The sequence below is a fragment of the Chelon labrosus genome (genome assembly GCF_963514085.1).
Source record: "Chelon labrosus genome assembly, chromosome: 15".
NCBI lineage: Eukaryota > Metazoa > Chordata > Actinopteri > Mugiliformes > Mugilidae > Chelon > Chelon labrosus.
This window is the reverse complement of record NC_140348.1, coordinates 21095619-21118772: the sequence shown is the minus strand read 5'-3', so window position 1 is coordinate 21118772 and position 23154 is coordinate 21095619. Positions and strand designations below refer to the sequence as shown.

Genomic DNA, 23154 nt, shown 5'->3' with positions numbered 1-23154 from the left:
CTTTGACAGCACTGAAGAAATGGACGTTTCTTTCAGTTAGCGAGACTTGGGGACGCGACACGGTCAGGTAATCAGGGACACTGCATCTGTGGCGTCCCAACAACAATCCCCCCGACACCCCCTCCCCATCTCTTTCTGGCACTGCAGTGGAATGTAGCTGCTAACAGCTCAGACCCATCCCAGTACAATGTCTCCAGTACAATGTCCCTTTCAAAGGAGACGCTCAGATAAAAGAACCCAACTTAATTGCCTTGGCTACAATAGAAACCTCCCTGCGAGGCCGTCCCATTTCCCCTGGCAATTAGGGCTCACTTCCCCCCCCAGGTACTTGTGAACAAGTAGTGGGGTCGGTGCTCCTGTGACTGAGCCGTGGCATGAGGACTAGATTCCACCTGTCATCTGCTAATCACCTACAGAGTATAAAGGACAGGATCGTTTCCTGGGTGCTGTCACTGCATGGATATAACAGGAAGGAAAGATAGGCCAGTATATGAAACCTGTCTGCACCCCGCTGACTGTACAGTTTTAGACAATGTCCGAGCATTTAGCCGAGAGCTGAAGCTCTTAAAGTTTAAAGGGGGAGAAGTGTAACAACAAACATGTGGAATGTGGATGGGTTTGGCATCCGATAAGAGCAAATTCATCTGAGATAACTGGCACACTTTCAGATGACTCAAGAGCGGTTGTAAACCTGGGGCATCTTGCGCCTTTGCGTCTCTGTCTCTTACTGAACAACGAAGCACTATGAGCAATAATTATATGGTGAAAACGCTGGTTAACCAGCTACAGGGGTGAAGTGGCAGCCGTGGAGTTTTCTCCTATGATTAAAGCAGAATAATTAGCTCTAATTACTTCCTGCTTTACACAGCATCTCCTGCAGGTCATGCACACCGAGAATGAACAATGTTTTGCTTTTCCCAGGATTTAGTCTGGGGGGGGGAATGAGGGGGTCTAGGAAGAAGACGGGGGGGGCGGGGGAGACTGAGATGAGTGTCTGCTTACCAGACTCTTAAGCACGGATGTGTGAAATGTGCATGAACGCTCACTTGAACACAGGAATGACACACATACGCAGGCACACAGAGGGTTTGTTTGTCAGATTAAACTAAGAAGGAATTGAGTGACAATACCACCTATTATGGGCTCATTTGTATGTACATCACAGCCTCTCTTTGTATTGGGAGTAAGATGTGTTGAGGCGCGCTCCCCTGCTCCTCAATGAGAGAGTGACGGCCTTGCAAAAACCCGGCCCCCGCCTGTAAAATGCCCCTGAATGAGATCTCTTCGGCGGTTCCGCTAAAAATCCTGTTCTGCATTAGTATGGGCAACAGCTCTGCCCAGAGTGGGATGAGTAACACACAGAAAAGAAAAAAAAAAAACACCACGAGGGAAGAGACAGACGAGCACTAATGAAAGGGTCCAATTAAACAGCTGCACTCCAGCAACCGCAATCAGTTTCGAGTAAAGACATAAGATCATTTGAATACATCAACGCGGTGATTATGATCACATAATCTGATCTACTATTGCCAGCGCTGATCACTGATGATTAATGAGTGTAACAACACTTGATGCTTAACTGAAATGCTAATGCACAAGGATGATGTGCTCAGCATACACATATACAGAGTGTTGGCATGTGAATATTGTGAATTACCAGAGGCTATTTTAATGGAGCTCTCCTATCTTAATGGCTCTTTTAATTAGCTAGACTAGAACTATAAATAGCAATGTTGGTCATTAGGTCAGTGGGGAACTATGATGCAGATTGACATATCAACACATTACACAGATACTATGTACAGGCATCAATGGTGCCCAATGAATGAATGCAGACCTTGCATTAAGATCTGATCTGAGCTATCCAAATCCGTTTCAGTTACACGTTCCCTATGCACATAAACATTAATTCGTAAATTCTAAGTGAGATTATGCTGCAGAGACAGAATATTTTAAAAGGCTCTCGATACTAATGAACAGACTTCTCTTACAATGTTTTTTCCCTTTTTAGGCGATCATTTATAAGAGCGGTTGTGTGTTTTTTTCTGAATGAATGAGGCAAAACTCTGTAGCCGCAGGAGCACCCCTGCTGAGTTTAGGCGGTCTTTAGTGTGACTCATTGCGTTTACGCTACCAAACGAATGCTGACACATGCGTTCCAGACCACATCCACATGTGGTCAGAGATCAGATCTCTCAAAAGCAGCCTGGGGGTGTTCACACCCGTCATTTACATGATCGGATTGACCAGATCGGATCTTAATGCAACGTCTGAACAGGCCCCAAAAGTCAGTTTTAATCTCAAAAGATCATCAGGTCTAAAGTCATATTTGCCCAAACTGGTTTATGACTAAATTCCTGCAAAACAAAGGACATAAAAATAATAACAACTAATAATTTCACTCACTGTTGTTGCTGCCTTTCTTCTCTACTGGGAAGACGAAGTTATTTAGCTGAAGATGATTAATTTGCACACATGGCTAAACTCAGTAATAACCATCCCTCATACTGTGATACATGAAATGTTATAATGCACTCATCTCACAGTGGTGATCTACCACATTTGTGTTTAGCAACATCCTGTTCTTTCGTTGCAAATGAGATTTATCCACTAAAAGCTGCGGTGAGTCAAGGTCCGCTGCAGAGCTCAGGTCTCTTGCTGACTTCCCATTTGGTCTCACCGGCTGATCAAAGCCTTCTGCAGCCAAGAGCTGAGACTATCTATTCTTCTGACCTCATTGCAAAATATTAATAAGCCCAGGAAACCACACTCCCACCGGCAGGAATGTCTCACAAACAATGTCTGAGTCTCCCACAGATCTCCCAGCTGCAGCAGCCACAGGTTAAGTGTTTCATTCTGTCCGTGTTTAGATGATGTGCAGGGGGTAAACATTTTAAGTGCTCATTAACTATGACACAAAAAAAACAATAAAAAAAAAACAGTCATGGTTTCGGTAAAAGCACTTTGATGAAACTCGCTGAATCATGTGAGTCACCCTTGCGCTCACAAAGCCGGCGTGCATTTCCTGAGACCGACTTGACAACACCTCTCCGTCATGCGTTTAGCTCACGCAGGGTCACGGTGAAACCAAACGAGAGCTATTCTGTGCATGCATGTATGTGCTTGCAGGGATCACCGGAGGTGGGAGTCCAGGCACCTTGGCGCTCCAGAGTAATGGGCCCACGCAGTCTCCTCACCAGTCATCCGCATCCATCAGTGACACAGAAGGGGGGGATTAGATGGACTGTATCCATCACCTGACATTACACGCTACTCCTGCAGGCTCCAGTCCAAAGAAACCAGATCTGGAGCACTCATTGTGTACATATATATATGTGTGAAGGAGTTGTTTTTTTGTACAGTGTAGAGCTGTACAGCGCACAACAGGGATTGCACCAGTGAGCCAGAGGGAGGCACTACAGTGAGATGTGTGACCTGTGAAAATAAGGAACCTCCATCTGTGGGAAATCCCCACTTCAATTTACAAAACAACCTCGCCCACAAACAAACATATTCACACCTGAGGATACCACGCGCAAGGTGAAGGAAGAGACGAGCCAAGACCGGGCGAGGCTAATCCCAGGACATGAAAGGTCAGCGTTTCCGTGGCAGCAGAAATCATTTAACAGGCACGGAGAGACCCACGGAGGACGGCTCTCATTAGCTTCAACGTATCTCTGCCGCCAGTGCTAATCGACCACTCGGGGTCTCTGAACATTAGATCTTTAAATAAGGTGGTTGGGGGTTGGAGGGCATGCGTACATCTCCTGACTGAAAGATGAGGTTCTTATGATGCTGGAATTTCCAGTTTCTCCTAACATGTAGTTACTGTTTGAAAAGAAGAAAGGAAAAATGTTTCCAGCCCTTTAATCTGTGTCATGTCTTTCGATTAGTCGAGCTTATTTCGAAACGGGGAATTCTTACACACAGAAGGGCGGCAGTGTTTCTCCTCAACAATAAAAGAAACTAAATTAGTCATAAGCTCAAGTGAAAGCGGCAAATTTGAAGCTTAACGTCTGCGAGGCTGACCAATTAAAGCAAACTTACATATGAAGCCTCCCACATAATTGATTGATCTTGATGTTATTACAGGTTTTACTGGACCACTCCCGTGATTGGACTACCCTTGGCCGTGGCTCTAATTAAACGGTAATCCCCTTTAACAGACAGCAACAGCGACTCAAATCTTTTTATCCCTGCATGTCACCCCGAGGCTTCCCCCTGTAACATAAATCTGTCTCTCCTCCCTTCACTTCTCCCTCTTTCTGCCCCGTTGAAAGTCGGGAGGCTCTGAGAAGCTGGCAGTGGCTGCAGAGAGGCGGCTCGCATTTCAAGACAAAGCCCGATCCGCTGACAGAAAGGAGACACTTTCCAAACTGGGCCTGCTGCTATTTATCACTACGAACCTGTTTTTCTGCCTGCTCCCCGTCTCACACCTCCGCGCCGAAAAGCCGCCCAGCAAAGCTGCCTCTCCACAGAGAAACATTAACAGGTCGTCGGCGGGAGTCGAGCTCGGAGGGAGCTTCTTTTCTTTTGTTTGGGTTGATTGCACAACGTGTAGGTGCCGCCTAAATTACCTCTGGTCTGTCTGCTTTCCCTTGAGAACGATGCAGTCTGTGAACAGTGGGCACAGAGTAATCTGCTACGCTAAAGGTATGCAAGGTGACGCGGGCTTTGTTTGAGTTTCACACAAACACAAAGAGATGGGTCGAGGTACCGCTGATGGCCGTTGCAGTGTTGATTTACTAAAGTTTGGATAAACTGTATTTTCTGAGGGGAGGTTGGCCTCGTAGCACAAAGAGACCAAGAGTTTACATCCTGAGTGTTATCAACATTGCAACAGTGCAGCTTTTGTCCGCGTAAACAGACAATGTAGGGCAGCTGAGACTGTTTAGAGAAACGTGACAATTTGTCAGGGTTCAAAATCTTGTTTAAAGTACACAACATGGCTGTAGCTGGTTAAGATGGCGTTTCCTGTGTGTAGCAACACGGCGGGGGATAATCAGATAATGACCGTGTAAGGAGCAGATTTTCCATGTTTAAGGGTCAGAGGTCACGCTATACAGAAGTCCCAGTGTTTCAGGAGCCGAGGTTAAAACACACGTCTTGACCTTTGATCATAAAGCTCCAACTCTAGGCGACGCGTTCGACACCCCCCCCCCCCCCCCCCCCCCCGGGTCAGGATTACTAGCGCGGGGGGCCTGTGGCTCACGACGGAAGGTCAGAATACACGTTCTCCGACGTGCCGTAACAAAGAGCCACTGATCCCGGCGAACGAACTTCACTCTAGAGCGTCTGAAGGCACGCCCAAGCTTCCCCGCGCAGCTATGAATCCACGCAAATACCTTCCTGACAAGTCTGCGGCTTACAGCTTTGATTTAGAATAATATCACACCTCTGTAGCTTAATACTCTGCACCAGAAAAGAGATAATTCTACCGCAAACTAAAATTTTCCTCACAGCGCATCACCTCTTGAAAAATCTAAGTGAAGCAACAACTTACAAGCTAAAGCAAACACGAAACGTTGGGAAAAAAAAAACTGCAGGCTGCTAGAAAAATGACGCCTGCATTATTTTCTGTTTGTTTTGCATCTGAGCCTTTATGTCATTTGGATTACTATAGCTCTGTCGGGGATGCAGCCAAAACAAACACTTGCGGTGTCTCCTCAAATACCTCCAGTCAACCTTTATTTCACATTCATGCAGCCACCTGCTCATGCTGCGTGCTGCGTGTTAATCAGTGAAATAGCACTGCAAGCAAAAGCGGTGTTGTGTTAGAGAGACAACAAGAGCATCTTTGACTGTTGTTCCTTCCTCTGCTCTGAGGAGGATAATGATGTTAACTGCGGTTTGATAAGACCATGTGCCACAGGCCTAAAATCACATGAACATTATCAGCGCGCGGCATCAATCTCATTTATCATTTCTACCGCCCGACTACGACGCACTCGGGGAGTCCAAGAAAAGAACAGAGCCGCAAAGACGGAGGGAACAACAGGGGGATTCATTTACAAACTAGAAAAAAAAAAAAGTTGCTTGAAGCTTCTTTGAGGACTGGTCTTTGTTAAACACTCATATTCCATCATAAAACTGAGAAAGGGGGCCATTGTTTATGGCGTGCACTGAGTAGTCTGGCAACACTATATTTAACAAGACCTAAAAAAAAGAAAAGAAACATTTTCACCAAATAAGAAGCATATGGTTTCACATTCAATTACAGCGATTTTTCTCTCCAGGCTCGCATTTAAAAGGAACCACTTGTTCTCTGCTGCGCTGCACGGACAGGAATCATCCCGCCACAGCTCGGCGGGACCTCAGGAACAAGCCACCTTAAAGCAGCCCCCCTCATTTATACAAAAAGAAACAGACCTTAGAGGGACAGCAGACACACACCACAAGATCCTGTGAAACGTCTTCCTCGCAGGCATTTAAACAGAGACGACATAGAAATTGTAAAAGAAAATGGAAACATACCTCCACTATATTTTAAAGTCAACAAGTAAATACAAGATTTGAATATCAGGGATTGGCATGGATGTGAAAACACACGCCTACTCTGAAATATTTAGTGATCTCCTCTCTGTAATTACGATATAAGCAAGGCTCTTATGAGAAAACAAATTAGTAAGATAATTTATGACCTTAAAACCACAAACTGCGATGATCTCATCGTGACTATCTGCTGCCTGGAAGTTCAAACCGTTTCGAGGTCAAAAATACTCGCCAACCACCTTCTACCTGCCTGGCTAGTTTAACCAGGATCACAATCACATGCAACATTAACAGTTGGGTGATAAAATTTAATACATTTAGCCGAGAGCACAGAAAAAGAAAAAAAAAAAAACAGGACCTGGCACTGTCAGACCACATGACCCACATGGGAAAATCAAATCAGCGTCACAGGATCAAGCTGGTGAGGGCCAAGAGGGCAATCACAGCAGTCCCGGGACAGACTGATGTGTTTTCGTCCATTTCCCTTCCAGAAGCACTAACCTACCTACGCATGCAAGCTTTCACCGAGGTAATCAGGTTTGTTCAAGTTTGTCAAGGCCGACACACATACAGCCCCCAAGCATCAGTTCACACCTGGAACGAGTTGAGGCTGCACATTTTCCTTTTGTAGAAAACCTCCAGCGCGTCTTTTCAAGTGCAAACTGTCAAAAAACGTGACCTTTTATGGAGCCACCTCGGAGACAAAGCGACTCTTTAGCAAACTGATCCTCCGTGTGTCACTGACCTCTAATCATTCATTACGCTTTTAAAACACTTGGGAGCTCACACCTCCATCTGCAGTGTCTCTTCTTCACCCTGAATCGAGTTAATGCTTGTTAGAGTCCATCTGTATTGAAACCTGAGTGGGTCTTTTAGGAAGAGGGGGGAGGGAGGGGTGGGGGGGTGACCTCAGCTTCTCCGTGACCCTCTAACCTCCTCTGCCTCTCGTCCTGATGTCCTCCAGCTGCGCAAAATTACCCAAACACTCCCGCCTGAATTTCAAGTCTTCATGAGGACATTTTTAGAAGTCAGATTTTTATAGACTGAACCCGCAAACAGCACGACGCCGTAAAAGTTTCACTACGACTTCCATCTGCAGCGCGAGGAAGGAGGCGGCGGCTCACGGCGATTATTTGCGGTTGTCGAGTTGGTGTTTGAATTAACGTTTGTTCTTATTGCTTTGGAGAAGGCGAAACAGTTCCCTCGACTGGAACTAATCGGACGCCAAAAGCGAAACTTTGTTTTTAAATCAGTACGAGGACGCACATAAATTCTGGGCCCGGTACCAGATGATGTCGATGTAAATGTTTGTGTGCGCCAGGGAAACGTTCAATCAAACTTTATTTGAACGAGCACAAATGCAACCATGCAAAACCTTCAGTTTAACCTTCTTTTTGTGAAATGAAAATAGATGTTTCCAAAGCCCTTTTAGATGCTACATAACATTTCAGCACTTATAACAACTCATAAATGAAATACAGTTAAATACAATAAGATAGAAGTCAATAAATGATAAATAATTACACCAATAACCCACAAAACACTACTAGTAAATGGCTAATACTGATACCGATGCATGTCGAACATTAATGTGTGTTTTTCCATGACTAAATCTTCTGGCACATCCTTCGAACCATAACTTTTATACTACACGATGATGCCACCGTGTTCATTTTATAGTTCTACATGCCAGTCCAAACAGTTCTCCAAATAATCTCGCTCCCTTGCGTAAACATGTATGTAATACCGTCATATTTCCCAAAGTAAACCGAGCATTTACCAGAAACTGAGGGACAAAGGATCAACTTGAGAGGATTCTCGACCTCATAATAACAGAGCGCGGGTTTGTGAATGTGTTTACTGAAGGAAACGAGGCGCAGGGTCCAACATCTCTGGGAGGCTGGGGTCCGCTGACCGGCTTTAATACACTCAACTTAACTCGGAGCTTCTCTCGCCGTTTCCTCGCTCCGGGGATCTCGCTCATGTTTAATGCTTTTTGAACGAGTTTTAGAAAGAGTTACAGCGCCAGAAAAAAAGAAAAGAAAAAGATCAAACAACGGAGGAGGGGTGGAGGAAAAGCTGCAGGACATCCAACTCTCTCTCTGTGTCTCGTAAGAGATGAGAAACATTTGCGTCTATGAATAGCAGAGCCTGTTTAATTCATGACCAGCCTCTTTTCCAGGAGGTGTTGTCGAGCGTAGGCCCGGCCTGGCTGAGAATCTGAAGGCTTGCTTTTCGAATCAGTGATGTAAAGATGGCTGCAGCTTTTCATCAGGATGCTGTGATGTTCCCGCTCCTTAAGACTGAGCAGCTTCACAAACTTGGAAGTGGAGAGGTGCAGCGTTTTCCCCTTTAGGAGCAACGGTTGCAGGGAACACACGTCAGCTACCTTTTGACACACATTTTTTTTTTCTTTTTACTTGTATCTGTAGGTGAAGAATTGAGCTAGACATGTTTGATCGTCACTCAAGACACATCCAGTTTAAAAAATGATATTATTTCAAAGCACGCAGCAGGAATCCACAACCCTTTTTTTTACATCACAGGCGCTGTTTCAGAGTCAGAGAGTAGTTTTCCCTTCACAGCACGCAGCCGTCGATGCGAATACTCAAAGAGGAACAGCGAGGGAGGTTCGCCGAGGGCTCGTGTGTCACCTGACCTCATTTTAAGAAGGACCTGGGAGGTTGCAGGGAAGGCAGAGGTGTAGCTTTCACTGCAACCTTTTCTTTGCTCCCATCCGAAAATGACAGGACGGGGAGGCCCACACAAAAGCCAGAGCAAGACGCCTGCCTGGAAACCATCCACGGGAGAGATGAAAGAGCCCCGGTGAAGTCATGGCGCAAAAACGCAACGGGCAAGAAATGCACCGCACCGTCTCTGAATAATGGCCGAGAGTGTTACACCCAAAGATTACGCCTCACAAAGACGGAAGGAGATAGTGGATATTGTCTGACATAATGGTGTAATGCAAAGTGGATGATTTGTCTGTACCCATGCGGCATACATCATCCACACATGACATTATTTAGAAGAAAGGTTCTTGTTGAAAGCAGTAGGAATAAGATTCAGGATATGCTCGAGAATATGGAAATAAAACTAAAGTCAGAAAGACACAGCCTTTAGGCAGCCAGTCACTGTCTGCTTAAGATTCTCAACAAAACATATAATTTGTGATTAAGATATTATATTAGTTGTATTTTTTGTATAAATTTGTATATTTGAGCTCCAGAAAATAAAACAAATATGTACAAAAATAAGTGTAATTCTTCATATAAACACTTCATATAATGTTTTTGTTCAATCCCTTGAATTAAAGCTCAAAGCCTGCACTCTAAGCCCATATTCATCATTCATCAAAACTATAATTAAATAACACCGATCAGGCATAACATTATGACCACCTTCTTAATATTGTATAGGTCTCCCTTGTTCCTCCAAAGCAGTTGTGACTCATCAGATAATGGACATGGGCCTTCTGAGGGTGTCCTGTGGTGTCTGGCAACAGGATATTGTTAGTGAGGACGTTTGTGTCCCATGGGTTGAGGGGAGGGGGCCTCTGTGGATCATCCCACAGATACTTGATCAGTTTTGAGTTGTTCCTAAACCGTTTTTGTGTGTGTGTGTCTGTGTCAGGCTGCATCCTGCTGGGGATGGCTGCTGCCATCAAGGAGTGTCATATGGGGTGGGGGTGCCTGGTCTGGTCTAGGTGGGTGCTACATGTCTAAGTAACATCCACACGAATGAATGTCAGGTCCAAAAGTTTCCCAACAAAACACTGAATTGTCACAATATGGTTGATGTTATTTACTTCTCCCGTCAGTGGTCATAATGTTATGCCAGATCGGTGTATGTTTTAGTAAACACTTAAATTAACAATACTGGTGTCAGCGTCAAAATCAGAAAAACACATTAAGGAGTTAAAAAGCTCATTAAAAGCTTTCTCTATGTTGACAGCTGCAAAGGAGGCTTAAAGAATGATTCAAATAGAAATCATCCATGCATTGTATTTACAGTATTTGTGTATGAGTTTCATCCACTCATTTTTATCCCATGAAGCAATGTGCTCACTTCAAATGTCATCCAAGGGTGAACAATCATCAGTCATGCGTGACAGCAAGTCCAAGAGAGAAGGACAAATAAAAAGAGAATAAAAAGCGTGTGCCCAGTTTGACAAACTGCAAATGTAAAGGTCCACATTTGCCCAAAGCTACACCGACCCACTTTAAGATAAACATAAAACACCAGGTCTACTTGGCTGTTTGGTTTCTCTCAGTATCAATGATGATACACGACAAATATATGTACTCACAGGTGCACAAACCCCAAGGCAGCACCAAACTAACACATGTGCATACATAAAAAAAAAGCCTTTTGTAATTGGTATCCGTTTACATATTTTTAAAAATTCCAGTGGCAGTAAAAGCACCGCGTGTTCATCAGCACCAGGTCCCCAAATGCACGACAGGAAGTCAACAGCCAAACAGCCGCTGGCCTTCTCCTGACACAGCTCTTGCCCAACCCTTGGGGAGTCCGCAGCCTTTTGACATCCATCCCGACAACACACAGTCGCAGCCTAGACCCCCTTTGCCACACGGTGCACAATGAGGAAAGACGGGACCGTGGCCCTCCGTCTGGGTCCTAACCTGGATGAGGACACAAAGCGACGGTGAAAGCTGCGGCGTGGGACGGGGAGGACACCGCGGAGACCCTCATCCGTTCTGACGCAACGCCAGGAGGAAACAAACGCAACAAAACAGCTACTTCCTCTGCTGCGCGGCCCCCGGGAGGGAGAGCCCGAGACCATTGTCAATTGTCAGACACAACACGGGCATTTTTGTCCGTCGTCACCTCGGGCTGATAAGGACAGGAAACACTGTCCTGGTGCTCCGTAATCAACAAGGTTGTGTTAGCTGGCTGCACCTGCACAGAGCGGCCCATTGTGGTGGTGTGTATTGTGCTTGTCCTCCGTTGGGATTGACTACTGTGGAGTTTGAGGGGAAAAATACAGATATTGTTGATGGAGGCTGGAAGCAGAGGATACCGATTTAACTTCACCCAAAGACAACAGACTTTAGAGAATCATGATGTAGAGCTGAAAGAATTACACGATTAACAAACTGGTTCCGTCAAAATAAAATAGACATAGGTTTAGGCTTCGGGATCAACTTGACGCCACAGACCCTAGCGCCGTAGCCTGACGTGCATCTCCACAGTCGCGGCGAGACAGACCGCAAGAGCTGTGATTGGTCCACTTGGTGTTTCCGCTTCAGTATTTCCATCTGCTTCTCCATCTCCGCAATTTTTGAGCATTTGGATCAATAAAGATGGAGGAAAGGTTAACTGAGGAGGTTCGGAGATACAAACATTCGTACGACCGCTCTCCGGCGAAATTTTCAGTCGCCATTGTTGAATGCGAAGCAGGAAGTAGAAACAAAAATGAACCCTAGCGTTTTTACAGAGCGTGCCAAACGGACAACCACACAACTGTAAAAGGCTCGCACTGCCGTAGGCTACATGCTTAAGTTGCGGCGTCCATGTCCCGCAGTACCCTAAAAGAGCCTTGAGGTTTTGTTTTTTTACTAAAATGTGCAAAATATTATCAGGCCCCTCTGGTTTGAACGAGACTATTTTAAGCTCTAAACTCAATACTGTTGAGGCTGCACAAACCAATGCAACGCTCCCCAAAATTATAATGGGGCCTCACGCAGAAAAAGGGGGAAAAGTATTCTTCAGAACTTCAGAACTTGCTTCAAGTACAGAGAGAATGGAAATCCGGGAATTCAAGTGATTTATTTATAGAAAAGGTTTCATACACATTCGGTGTTTGCCAGTGGATATCTCCTTGCAGATATTCAGTATTGTTGTACTTGTTATGTTCATGTAAAGCAATCCCTAAAATAAAAAAATACATGGATCAGATTTGCCCCTCAAGACTTTTATTCTTGGCGGAGTGGAAAATCCTTTTAAAACTGTTTTTCAGAACCGTGGAGTATTAAAATTCTCCACGGAAGGAAATCCAAAATAAACACTGGTGATGCCTTAAACAGGCCGGGCAGTTTTTATGAAACGTAATGTGGAATACACACAAATCAATTTTAATAAAAAAAAAAAAAGAGCTGCCAAATAAATCACATCAGTGTCCACAATAAAACAGGAGGAAGGATGGAGGGAAGGAAGACAAACAGGAAGAAGGTTCCTGCAGCAGATGTTGCTGGACTCGACACCAGCGAAAAACAATTCGGCAAACAAATGAAGAGATAAAACGACCCCTGACGCAACACTTAGCTGTTAGACATTATGGAGCTAGATGAAGGATGAAAGCCAGAGGCCCGATACGGAGTGGAGAACCAAGACTGTTTGTTTCTTCCCCAAAGCATCCGTCTGAATATATCAACCGTGGGCTTATTTCTGCTCTGTTACTGTCAGGGGGGAAATCTCTTCCCAGACATCGAACAAAGAGGCAAGAGTTTTAACCAAAACCCTCCCTCGCTCTGCAAACCTACTCACTTATTCTACCCGTGCTGTGCCATCCCTCTGTCGGAACTGATTAAAAAAAAAAAACATTGAAGTCTGGCTCGAACAGACTCCGAGGGAGGTTCAGATAGAGGACAGGAGAAAGGAGGACAGGGCTTTCTAAAGGGATTCTTGGTGTCGTTGGTGAAACTAGAACGAGCAGAGGAAAGCGAAGATGAGTGTCGGAGCAGCGGCAGCGGCAGCAGAGAGCAAATTAGATGAAACTGGGGAGGTTGGTGAGCTTGTTTAACATAATTAAAACCCACAGAAAATAACAATGCTTGTTGTGTAATGAGCTTCTCTCTCTCTCTCTCTCTCTGCAGGGGCAATTAGTCTCTACTAACACAGAACAATGCTGGCCATAATGCGCTAATGCTGCCAGGCGCACAGGCAGCAGGAGAGGAGATGCGTACACGTCGTACATGGCAACAGATCTCTGGTCAGCGGAGGTTTCACCCACTAATTAAATGGCCAGTAAGTACATATCTGGCTTCATGTAAGAGGCTGATTACAGTGTAAAACAAGCTACTGAGTAAATACTAGAGATGATACCATTAATCTTTTTTTTGCTCCAAATCCCGATAATTTAATATTGAATATCAGACGACCCAAACAAATGTAAATCAATCCAGGCTCGACAGTGGAATAGCTCTGTGCAATAAGATGTTCACTTTATTTTTTAATAGAAAAACAAAAAACACCTCAAGCTATTCCTTCAGTAAAAAACCAATGGTTATACACAGATCAGGCATAACATTATGACCACCTTCCTAATATTGTGTAGGTCTCCCTTGTGCCTCCAAAACAGTTGTGACTCATCAGAGAATGGACATGGGCCTTCTGAGGGTGGACATGGGCCTCTGTGGATCATCCCGTAGATATTTTATCAGAACTAGTGAATTTGGAGGCCAGGTCAACACCTTGTGCTGTTCTTCATGTTTTTTGAGTTGTTCCTAAACTGTTTTGTGTCTGCTGGGGATGACTGTACCATCAAGATGTGTCATTGCTATGGGGTGGGTGTGCCTGGTCTGGTCTAGGTGGGTGGTACATGCCTAAGTAACATCCACACGAATACCAGATCTAAAAGTTTCCCAGCAGAACACTGAATTGTCACAAGATGCTCAATGTTATTTACTTCTCATGTCAGTGGTTTTAATGTTTTGACTGATCGGTGTATACATTTGCGAGGGCATATGTGACCAAGTGTTTCTTGGATTAAAAATTATTCCATGCCAAGTCATTGGTTTCCAGTTGAAGATGTAAACAGAGGCAATGACTGGTTGAAGAAATGAGTTTTTCCACCATTGAGGAGTTTGATTTGCAAGCCTGCACATGAATGAGCTCAGCGTCAAAGCAAGGATATGTTCTTTTTTTTTTTTTTTTTTCTCAGTTAACCAGAAATGAAAACATCAATGATCTAAAAAAACAAAACTTCGTCTCCACACAGACCACTTCAGTGGAAAACTAGCCCAGGGTGGATTTGTCTGCTAAAAAAGTAAAGCTCTGAATGGATTCTATCATTCGGAGAAACAAAGCTCTTTAAAAGCTAGCAGCCAAATACAAGAAGGCGAAAGAGGAGGAGGAGGAGGAAAAAGCAAAATTGGACAAATTATACTTAATATAACCAAAGCCAGATTGGGCCAGAGCTATTTTCTGACTACCAACAGTTTAATGATAATATGGCCTAACAACTGCTTTCAGTTTCAGTCTTAATCTGCCAACATTTCTTCAGGTTGATTTCAAACACAAAAGAAAGCCCTAATTGAGACATCCTCAAAATATCCATCCTCTGAATTTCTTTCAGGGACACTATCAAAGAATAACACTTCCCAGAAATACAGTCGTGGTGAGAAATTCCTCTCTGTGAAAACAGCTGAAAAGATGCATCTTTGCTCCGAGGCCTCTAAGTGTTGTGGTGCTTGGTTCACATCCAAAATGTATGAGAGAAGATTCAAAGGAACCGGGAAGCTCTAAAACATTCACAAGCCTCGCGCTCACAAGCCAAGAGCCGATCAAGCCACCAGCTTCAGTCATGCATTATGCTGGCTCCCATCATGTGCGGCAAATCCCAGCTGCGCAGGTTTGTTCAGGTACCCGGGACCAGGAGGTTAACACCCTACATGCTGCCATGGAGACAGAGCTGGCCCTCCTGTGGCCTTTGAGCTCTGCTGCAAAAACCCACGACAGAAAGACGAAACAAAGCGAGCGCTGCCAAACCCAACACAGAGCAAATGAAAAGACATGCAAACTACTCAAAAAAAAAATAATATACCCTTATCAGACAACAACCCGTCCCTCTGCAGGGTCACTTGTAGACAGCTGACCTCATTCATCTGAACATCAAACAGAGCCTTTCTCATTAAACACTAGTGGCCTTGTCAGCCTCTTTAAATTCGCTGGTGTGGCAGGGAGGAGCTTGGGGCTGATTGAGAGCTGCCTGATGTTACGCTGCCTGTGGCCTGTTGCTATGATGAGTTCATTCAGCCTCAGGACACAAAGAGTTAATGGCTGTTGGGATTATGCAATGGCATGCCAGACGCCTTTCTCCTCTCCTGCCCTCCTTTCTTCCCTCCTCCTCCTCCCCCCGCTTCAAACGGGCTCAAGCCAAATTAGGCATTCCTGCACGTTTCAATCAGATGCATTTGAATGCTGTGGCAGCGCCGCACATGCTCTGGCACCAACGTGGGAACAAAACAGGGGGACTTTTTGGGGTTTTTTTTGTATACTATGAGGACTTCCCTTTACCAGAGCCTCTCATATACCCTGCAGGGGGAAAGCTGTAGCGAGGATTTACAACTGTCTGATTGGGTCGTATCTACAGCGTCGAACTAGTAAAAACATCTGTCTTCATTCTTACAGTAGGTGGTGGAGGTTAAAGACGGTCAGGAAATATCACAACAGATTAACAGAGATCAGTGCAATTGAACAAGACAGGGTTGTTTTATTAGATTACTCCGGTCTTTCATGTTTTTCCTTAGATCCAAACTGTAAACTGAGCTGAAAGATACGATCAGATCCACCAATTTAAACCATGCACATCTCTAATATTACAAGAAAGGATTTTACGTCTCTCTCTTTTTTTGTCAATTTGTTGCGCTGATCGTGAGATAAACAGTAGGAATACAGAATACATTAAAGGATTATCTTATCTTGTATAACAGGAATGTGTGATGGAACCTATTTGATTGGCCACTGCAGAGGACACGTTGAAGGTGAACTGCACAGGAGTCCTAGTCTTTTTTATGCTGCACATTGTACATTATTTAAGCAGGGTTTTTGTGATTTTAGGGGTGGGACTTTAACGTGTTAATTACTTACAAAAAAATTAACACATTTAATCGCACATTGCATTCCAAACAACGCGGAACTTTTGTCAGTGCACGATTTCCTGGTACACCGATTACACTGATGCACACGTCAGAGCTCGGCTAACCGCTACCAAAATGGAGGAATCGGATGAAGGCACGTTGCTAGGACTTAAAGTCAATACTGTTCTGAAAAAGCACTTTAAGTATTTAAAATGACGTTTAGCTTTAGGTCTGTTCAGTTTTAGCCAGGGATATTTTCTATTTCTTTGAATTGAAATGCAATTAAATGCATTTTTCCAGACATTTAAAGAGCCTGAGTTTACAATATTCACGTCTGTGTCCATTATTTGATTCAGTCGTCCACAAAAATCCATTTAAATTTAAAAAAAATTGCTTTTTGGGGCCAATATTCTTATGCGATTAAAATGCGATTAATCGAGATTAATTACAAAGCCTCTAATTAATTAGATTAATGCTTTTAATCGAATCCCACCCCTTATGGATTTATAAAACTCACCACTAGTGCCTGTATTTTAACTATTATTTAAACTATTTTCAGTTACTATTATTTCTTTTATTTATAAAATGGAAGTATTTCGTGAAAAAAACCCAAAGAGATGCCTTCAGGTGTCTTGCAGCAGACCCAAAGATCGTAACTTTAAATGTGATGCACGACCAAGGACAGCATCAAATTCTCTTGATGGAGAAATGTTTTAAACTGAAATAACTAAAGAATTATTTGCTTTCTTAAGATATTTATTGAGTAATTAAATGTTTGGCTTATGAAGATTTCCGGACTCCTTGTGCAGACTATCCCACTGTCCCACTGAAGCATGGCAAAAAGTAATTAGAAACACCATAGAAGAAGAAAAGGGAGGGAAAAAAGCCGTGGGTGCAGGCTAACCACTCCTCCAGCCCAGACAGGAGACAGAGCTGTGGAGGCACCAAGTCCATGGATCCTTCCAGACGCAGGGGCTGGCAACCACGAGGGGCAACAGACCAGCTATAACGAAAAAGAAGGAAAACGAGACGGAGATCTACGAGGGCTGATTCCAATCACAACCACTGGGTCCTACAGCAGAGCCAGCTAAACCACAAACACGTGAACCGACGCGCATGCACTCCATCACACTGCAGTTTGAGCACACGGGTCATTAGGTGCAGAAATCATCATTTAAAGCGTGCGGCTCAGGTCCACGCAGCACTTTGTTTATTTGGTTTTATCGATCACACGGAGCCAGCGGGGGCCACAAAGAGGTCATTATGAAGTTTGGTTATTTTCCAGTCTGAGCAAAACAAAACAAAAACAGAAATCATCACGCAGATTTTGTCTCGATGCAGAAATCAGCAGGTACGCTGCCTACATGCACATACCAAAGGTTTAATGTCAGCGCCCGGAAAATATTAACCAACACAGAATCTTATAATCTATCACATCCATCGTTTTTCCATTTTTTCTTCGTTTAATCCCTCCTTGGGCTCTGGATGGTGTTGATTTTGGCAACAAATGATCCATTACTTCAAATGATTCCACTCAACAAGTTTTAGAATATCTGGCGAGAAGCTGGAAAGAAAAACGAGGCTGCAAATGAACGAAGCCTTTTTTGTCATCGTTCCACAGATTTATTTTTCTCATAGGAAATAAAACCACAGGAAAATAAAATTAAGAGCGAGAAGAAAGGTAGAACAACTGTTTTCTCTCAGCGCGGACACAAGCATCAAAGTAACATGTATTTGCCAAATAGCAAATCTTCATGACAGTGTTGTGTAAGCCCAATTTAGCCACATGTGCGTCTTCCCTCCTCCGGCCTTAAAGAGGCCCCCTGTCTGATTATTCAACAATCCTCAAAGTTGGCAGACCTAGATCAGTTTCGGGGTCATGGGTTCGGGAGGACAGAAAACCCGAGATGACGAAGACGCATCAATTTAGAAATGACAAGGAGCCCATATACGAGAGAGTGGGCAGCCATGACTGTAACCTCTGAAAGAGTGCAAGAAGATCCTCCCCTGGGAAAAGAGCACTCCATAATGGAGCGAGAGCAAACGGTGCATACCGTCCGGAAAAAAAAGAAGACTCTCAAGTTCAAAAGACTTCATCTAAACCTGAATAAACACAGTCTGATAAATGACCAGAAACAAGAGCCGTAAAGGGTCTTGAGAACTTCCCCCGCCCCCAGTCTCACAACTTGCTACCAGTCAAACTATCTGATGTGCACAAGCATCAGTGAGAACCCCATTGGATGCTCTGTGTAGTTGTAACTCTACCTTAAAGCAGTTGAGCTGATGTCTTGACCAATATTAGCTTCTAACAGGAAAACCTAGCGTAACCTCACGAAAAAGGATTTATAACTTATGTGCTTATGTTAAAAAATATATTTGCATGTTTAAAAATGACCAATGAAAGTGGTTACACTTAGATTTTAAACCCTGTGCCAATAAGCAACATTACAGTACATTTGAGTGTCTGTTAGATCTGTAGCAACCGTAGCAACGGAAACTGAGTAGCCTACAACAACTAGGAACAAAAGGAAACACATGGCGAAGAACATTGGTTACAAATGTAACCAAGGTTCTATGAATTAACTCTCTCGCTCTCTCTCAGTCAGGAAGAGGAAATAGAACTGAAGTTAGCATCGAAGAAAAGTAATGCTACAGCGAGAGAGAGAGTTAACTCATGGAACCTAGGTTACATTTGTAACTCTTGGATTCAACATTTGTAACCAAGGTTCTTCGCCTATGTTTCCTTTTGCTCCTGCAGCCGGAAGGTGGATTACAGGCTAAAAAAAGAAAGCAATTGATAATCGCCTGTTTTATTTTGTTGGCTAACGCTGAGTGACACTCTGTTGTGTAATTCATCTCACTGCCAGTAGGGGGAGATAAATGCTCAGCGCTGTAGCTTTAATTCGGACGACAGAAACTTTCTGGTAATGCTGCAATAATATCCAAAACTACACTTTAAAGAACACTATGGGCTACAGACGCCTCCCCCACGCTACCTTACCCATAAGAAAAATAAAGACAGCTTAAAGTGGGAGGATAAAGGATATAGCGTGTCTAAGTGCTGGTGTAGTAGATTACTTTAGATGTTGGTAATGGACTGCACAGATGTTCATACAATATCCACAACCCTGCAGCACAATAACACACACTCACGCAATATCAGAGCAACTGGGACATAGGGGAAAAGAAAAGACAGAATAAAACAAGACAGAGATGCTTTAAGAAAACAAATCATATCATACAATAAATAAATCTGCAATATGTGAAATATAAATGTTAACCGCAGTTTATCACGTCCACAAAAACAATCGTCACAATGTAGTCTGTACTTTAATCCACTAAACCTAAATCTACTGGTGTATATTGTCCAGAACAGCACAGTAAACCACTGTGCATGCACCTCAAGACAAATTCGGCTTCACGCAACATATTTCTGTCTGTTCTGTCTACATCCTTTCATCCTCTATGAATCTGAGCATTCAGAGAATCGGGACCAAGTGTGCAGCTCAACATCCTGCGGGCACGGCAGGGTTAATAGAAGCCAAGCGTATGGATTTTTAAAATAAAGCAGCGGCAGGTGGGTGAGAAAAAAAAACACAGCCTGAAAAAAGCCCTCACTGTATCTGTCCTGAAAGAGTACGAAAGCTGTACATCGTCTTTATAGACCTCTTATTAGAAGCAGGGAAACCACTGCATGGGTCGATTCGTTATACAGACCATCTTGTTGTGTACCTCTGAGTGAAACACAGTTTTTTTTGATGTAAACAAATCAATTACACAAATCTAATAATATGCACCGTGGCTTGCTACTCCTGCACTTCAGTTACAGTATTGTGTTGTACAGGCGGTTATGGAAGGAATAACAGAGACAAGAAAACAGAAGTGTGGAAAGATATTTGATTTCACAAAGCAAATGTTTTTTATTTATTTTTTGCAGAGGCATCCAAATTATTAATGTGCAAACAGAGTTGGAATGCAGATCTCCTCCAGCTGCCCGTGAGGCTGAGAGAGATGAAAGACGAGGGTCTGAGGAGAGACGAGTGCGTGAGGATGCTACTTAAGCATTTTCACAGCTATCTCAGCGTCTCTGAAATAAGCCCAGTCATTTTTCTTTCACATAAATATTTCAGGTCTGATTGAAACGGCGCAGCTAAGGGAATGAAAAAAAAAAATCACGCAGGGTGGAAGCAATAGGTGCTCCGAGAGGTTCTGCATTAACATTATGGACATGACCTCAATGAGTGGGCTCCGTTTACTCTGAAAGCTGCCACGTTAATAGTCAGCTGCAAATAGAAAAAGAGCTCTGAGTGATTTTTTTGTGCAGGTTAAAAATACAAAATAGGAGAAAAGGATCTGGGTAAATATTTGACCACAATACCCAGATGCAGCAGATCAGACAGCCCCGCTGCGCTTGGTGTGGACAGCTTCATGTGGGAATACAGTTTCTGATCTTTGTGGCGTTTTCACACACGCACCGTGCTTTTTAAAAATAGGCCGCCTCTAAAGCGCGGCTGTCGTGACAGTACCTGGCTCGGCCCTATTCATACACGTTATGAACACAAACCCAATAGCAGCCTCCGTCTCCCCTGCTGCCTGCACACAGAGGACACATTCATCCCAAAGCAGGCACCATGAGGAGACCGGAGGGAGGGCAGGCGGAGGGGGGGACTCAGACACCACTTCAACTTATAGGAATTTTTTTTCAGCCACTTTGACTTTCGTTGAAGACAAACACAATTTGCGGTGATCAGATAAAACCGACTCGGTTTTGACATGATGAGCGGCGAGTTAATGAGCCCGATCCCTGGCAGGATAAGAGCATTCCTCGCACAAACCAGGAGGGATCTCTCCTTGGCTTTCTCCGGGGCTGAGGTTATGAACTCTGAGAGGCTTCGGCGGTGTGGGAGGGCGTCCAATCAATGTTAATTTCTCCTTTTTTCTTTTCTTTTTTAATATTATAATTTGTAGCTCTCCTTCTTGTGGGAAAAGCTCGGGCAAGGGCCGCGGCACCGATCTCCACCCTTGCATACAAACGGCACCCCATAAAAAAGCATGCCAGACCGGGGCTCTTGGAGGCAGATCAGACGTGCAAACGCAGTTATGAATATGATAATCCAAAGTGGCGTATCCAGTGGACGTGTAGCGTGTGAGACTGGAAGTACACTCATGGGAATGCATAATGACAAGGACACACAGAAACCAGATATCATCCTATCATTACCCCCAGATCCACATCAGAAATGTAATCGCGGTGTAAATGGGGTAATATGAGCAATCTTATGCATTTCTTCCTTTTTAAAAATGAGTATTTTTCATATTCTTTTGAATTCTGGGGAAGTTTAATTGAATCCAGGAGTTTTCTACCATTTTAGAGGAGCACTTAGAAAATTCCAGTTGTTGTTGTTTTTACCCCCAAACTGGGGCCCGTGGGGGGAAGGGTGACCCCCACCACCACCGCCACTAACTCCTAACAACTGAGCCCCTTCCTAAACAAAATGTGCATTAGCCCCCCTTAAGTTTTTAACTAGCTGTAAACGTGGAAATGAATCAGACAAGCCTTTCTGAATCATAACTTCCAGGACTTTTCCTGCTCTCATAACGCAGGAGCCAAAGTTGAACCAGCAGTAGAAGCGTGGGGGGTCAATGTCGAGGTCAATGGGTGTCTGTTGTTTCTACATTTTTTTATCTTTATTTGCAGCATCTAAATAAAAGGTAAAGGTGCGTCCTAACTGAATGGTTTGGTACCAACCTTGGAGGAAGATAAAGCCGACGGCGAGCATCGTATCCATGGGGGCTTTTCTCCGGCTTCTGCTGCCTTCCCTCCGCCGGGTCTCGCTCCCTCCTGGTAGGTCCATGACCGCCCTGGTGCTCGGCGGCTCCCCGACACTTTTCTCCGGCGGCTACGGTAGAGCCGTAGCGCGGAAAGAAAAAAATACAAAAAAAAAAAAACTAGGGGAGCGTCGAAGAGGTCCGTGCGTCACCGCGTGCGTACAGGTAAACCGAAGAAGAAGCTCCACCGGGGAAGGAGGAAAGCCCAAGACGGTCCGCTCACCTGGGTGTTGTTGTGGAGACTAGCGGGAACAAGGCAGGAGAAACATGTGGGACGGACGGACGCTGCTCCTCCTGCTGCTGCTCCGGTTTACAGGCCAGCCACACACACGGTCGACCCCGCTCAACAACACCGAGGAGCCCCCGCGGAAAGTTTCAGGCTCAGTCCGAACTTCCAGGTGTAGCGCAGTTCAGGTGTGAATTCGGGCCGCGGTGGTTCATTACAAGTCCGGTTTGTGTGAGCCGCTGTCTGCCTGCGTCCAGAGCCGCCGACTGCCGGAGCGCTTCAGTCCTCCACAAGAGTGAGTTTCGCTCCGCGGTGTTTCCAAGTTGGCTTCCTCCCACTCCTCGCCTGGGAGATTATTTTTTTTTTTTTCACACCAGCATCAAGTGGGAAGGTCAATACACGTGAGTTCCGGTTTGGACTTTCAAAATAAAAGGGTTTAAGCGCGAGTTTTGGCAAGCGTGTGGTTTCTAAACTACTCTAATTGTCTTGTTTTTTGAAAAATCTAAACTAAAATCTAGATCTAAACACCACAAAGACCAGTTTACCCTTCAACATTTTCACGTATTTCATAATTTCGAATTTTACCCCGTAAAATCTTTTATTTTGAAGTCCTACTCCATCCGGTTTCCACATGTGCGTTTCCGTTAGCTTGACGAGTTATTCCCTTGTCTCCCTACCTACCTACCGCGCCGCTTCCGGTGGCCGTGCCTGACCCGGGATAAAGAATACAACAGTGCGACCCCCTGGTTCAACCTGATCACTGTTTCTGTTAACTGAACACATCCG

The 23154-nt window shown here is 44.4% G+C and overlaps 1 protein-coding gene across 1 annotated transcript in view; it reads right to left on the bottom strand.

The window, feature by feature from the left end:
* ptk7b (protein tyrosine kinase 7b) overlaps window positions 1–22715 on the bottom strand; it is a 72943-nt gene extending 50228 nt beyond the window's left edge. The window contains exon 1 of the mRNA XM_084562349.1: window positions 22063–22715. Coding sequence (XP_084418475.1) covers window positions 22063–22168 — 106 coding nt within the window. The 5' untranslated portion in view covers window positions 22169–22715. The remainder of the gene's footprint in view (window positions 1–22062) is intronic.
* Window positions 22716–23154: the final 439 nt, after the last annotated feature.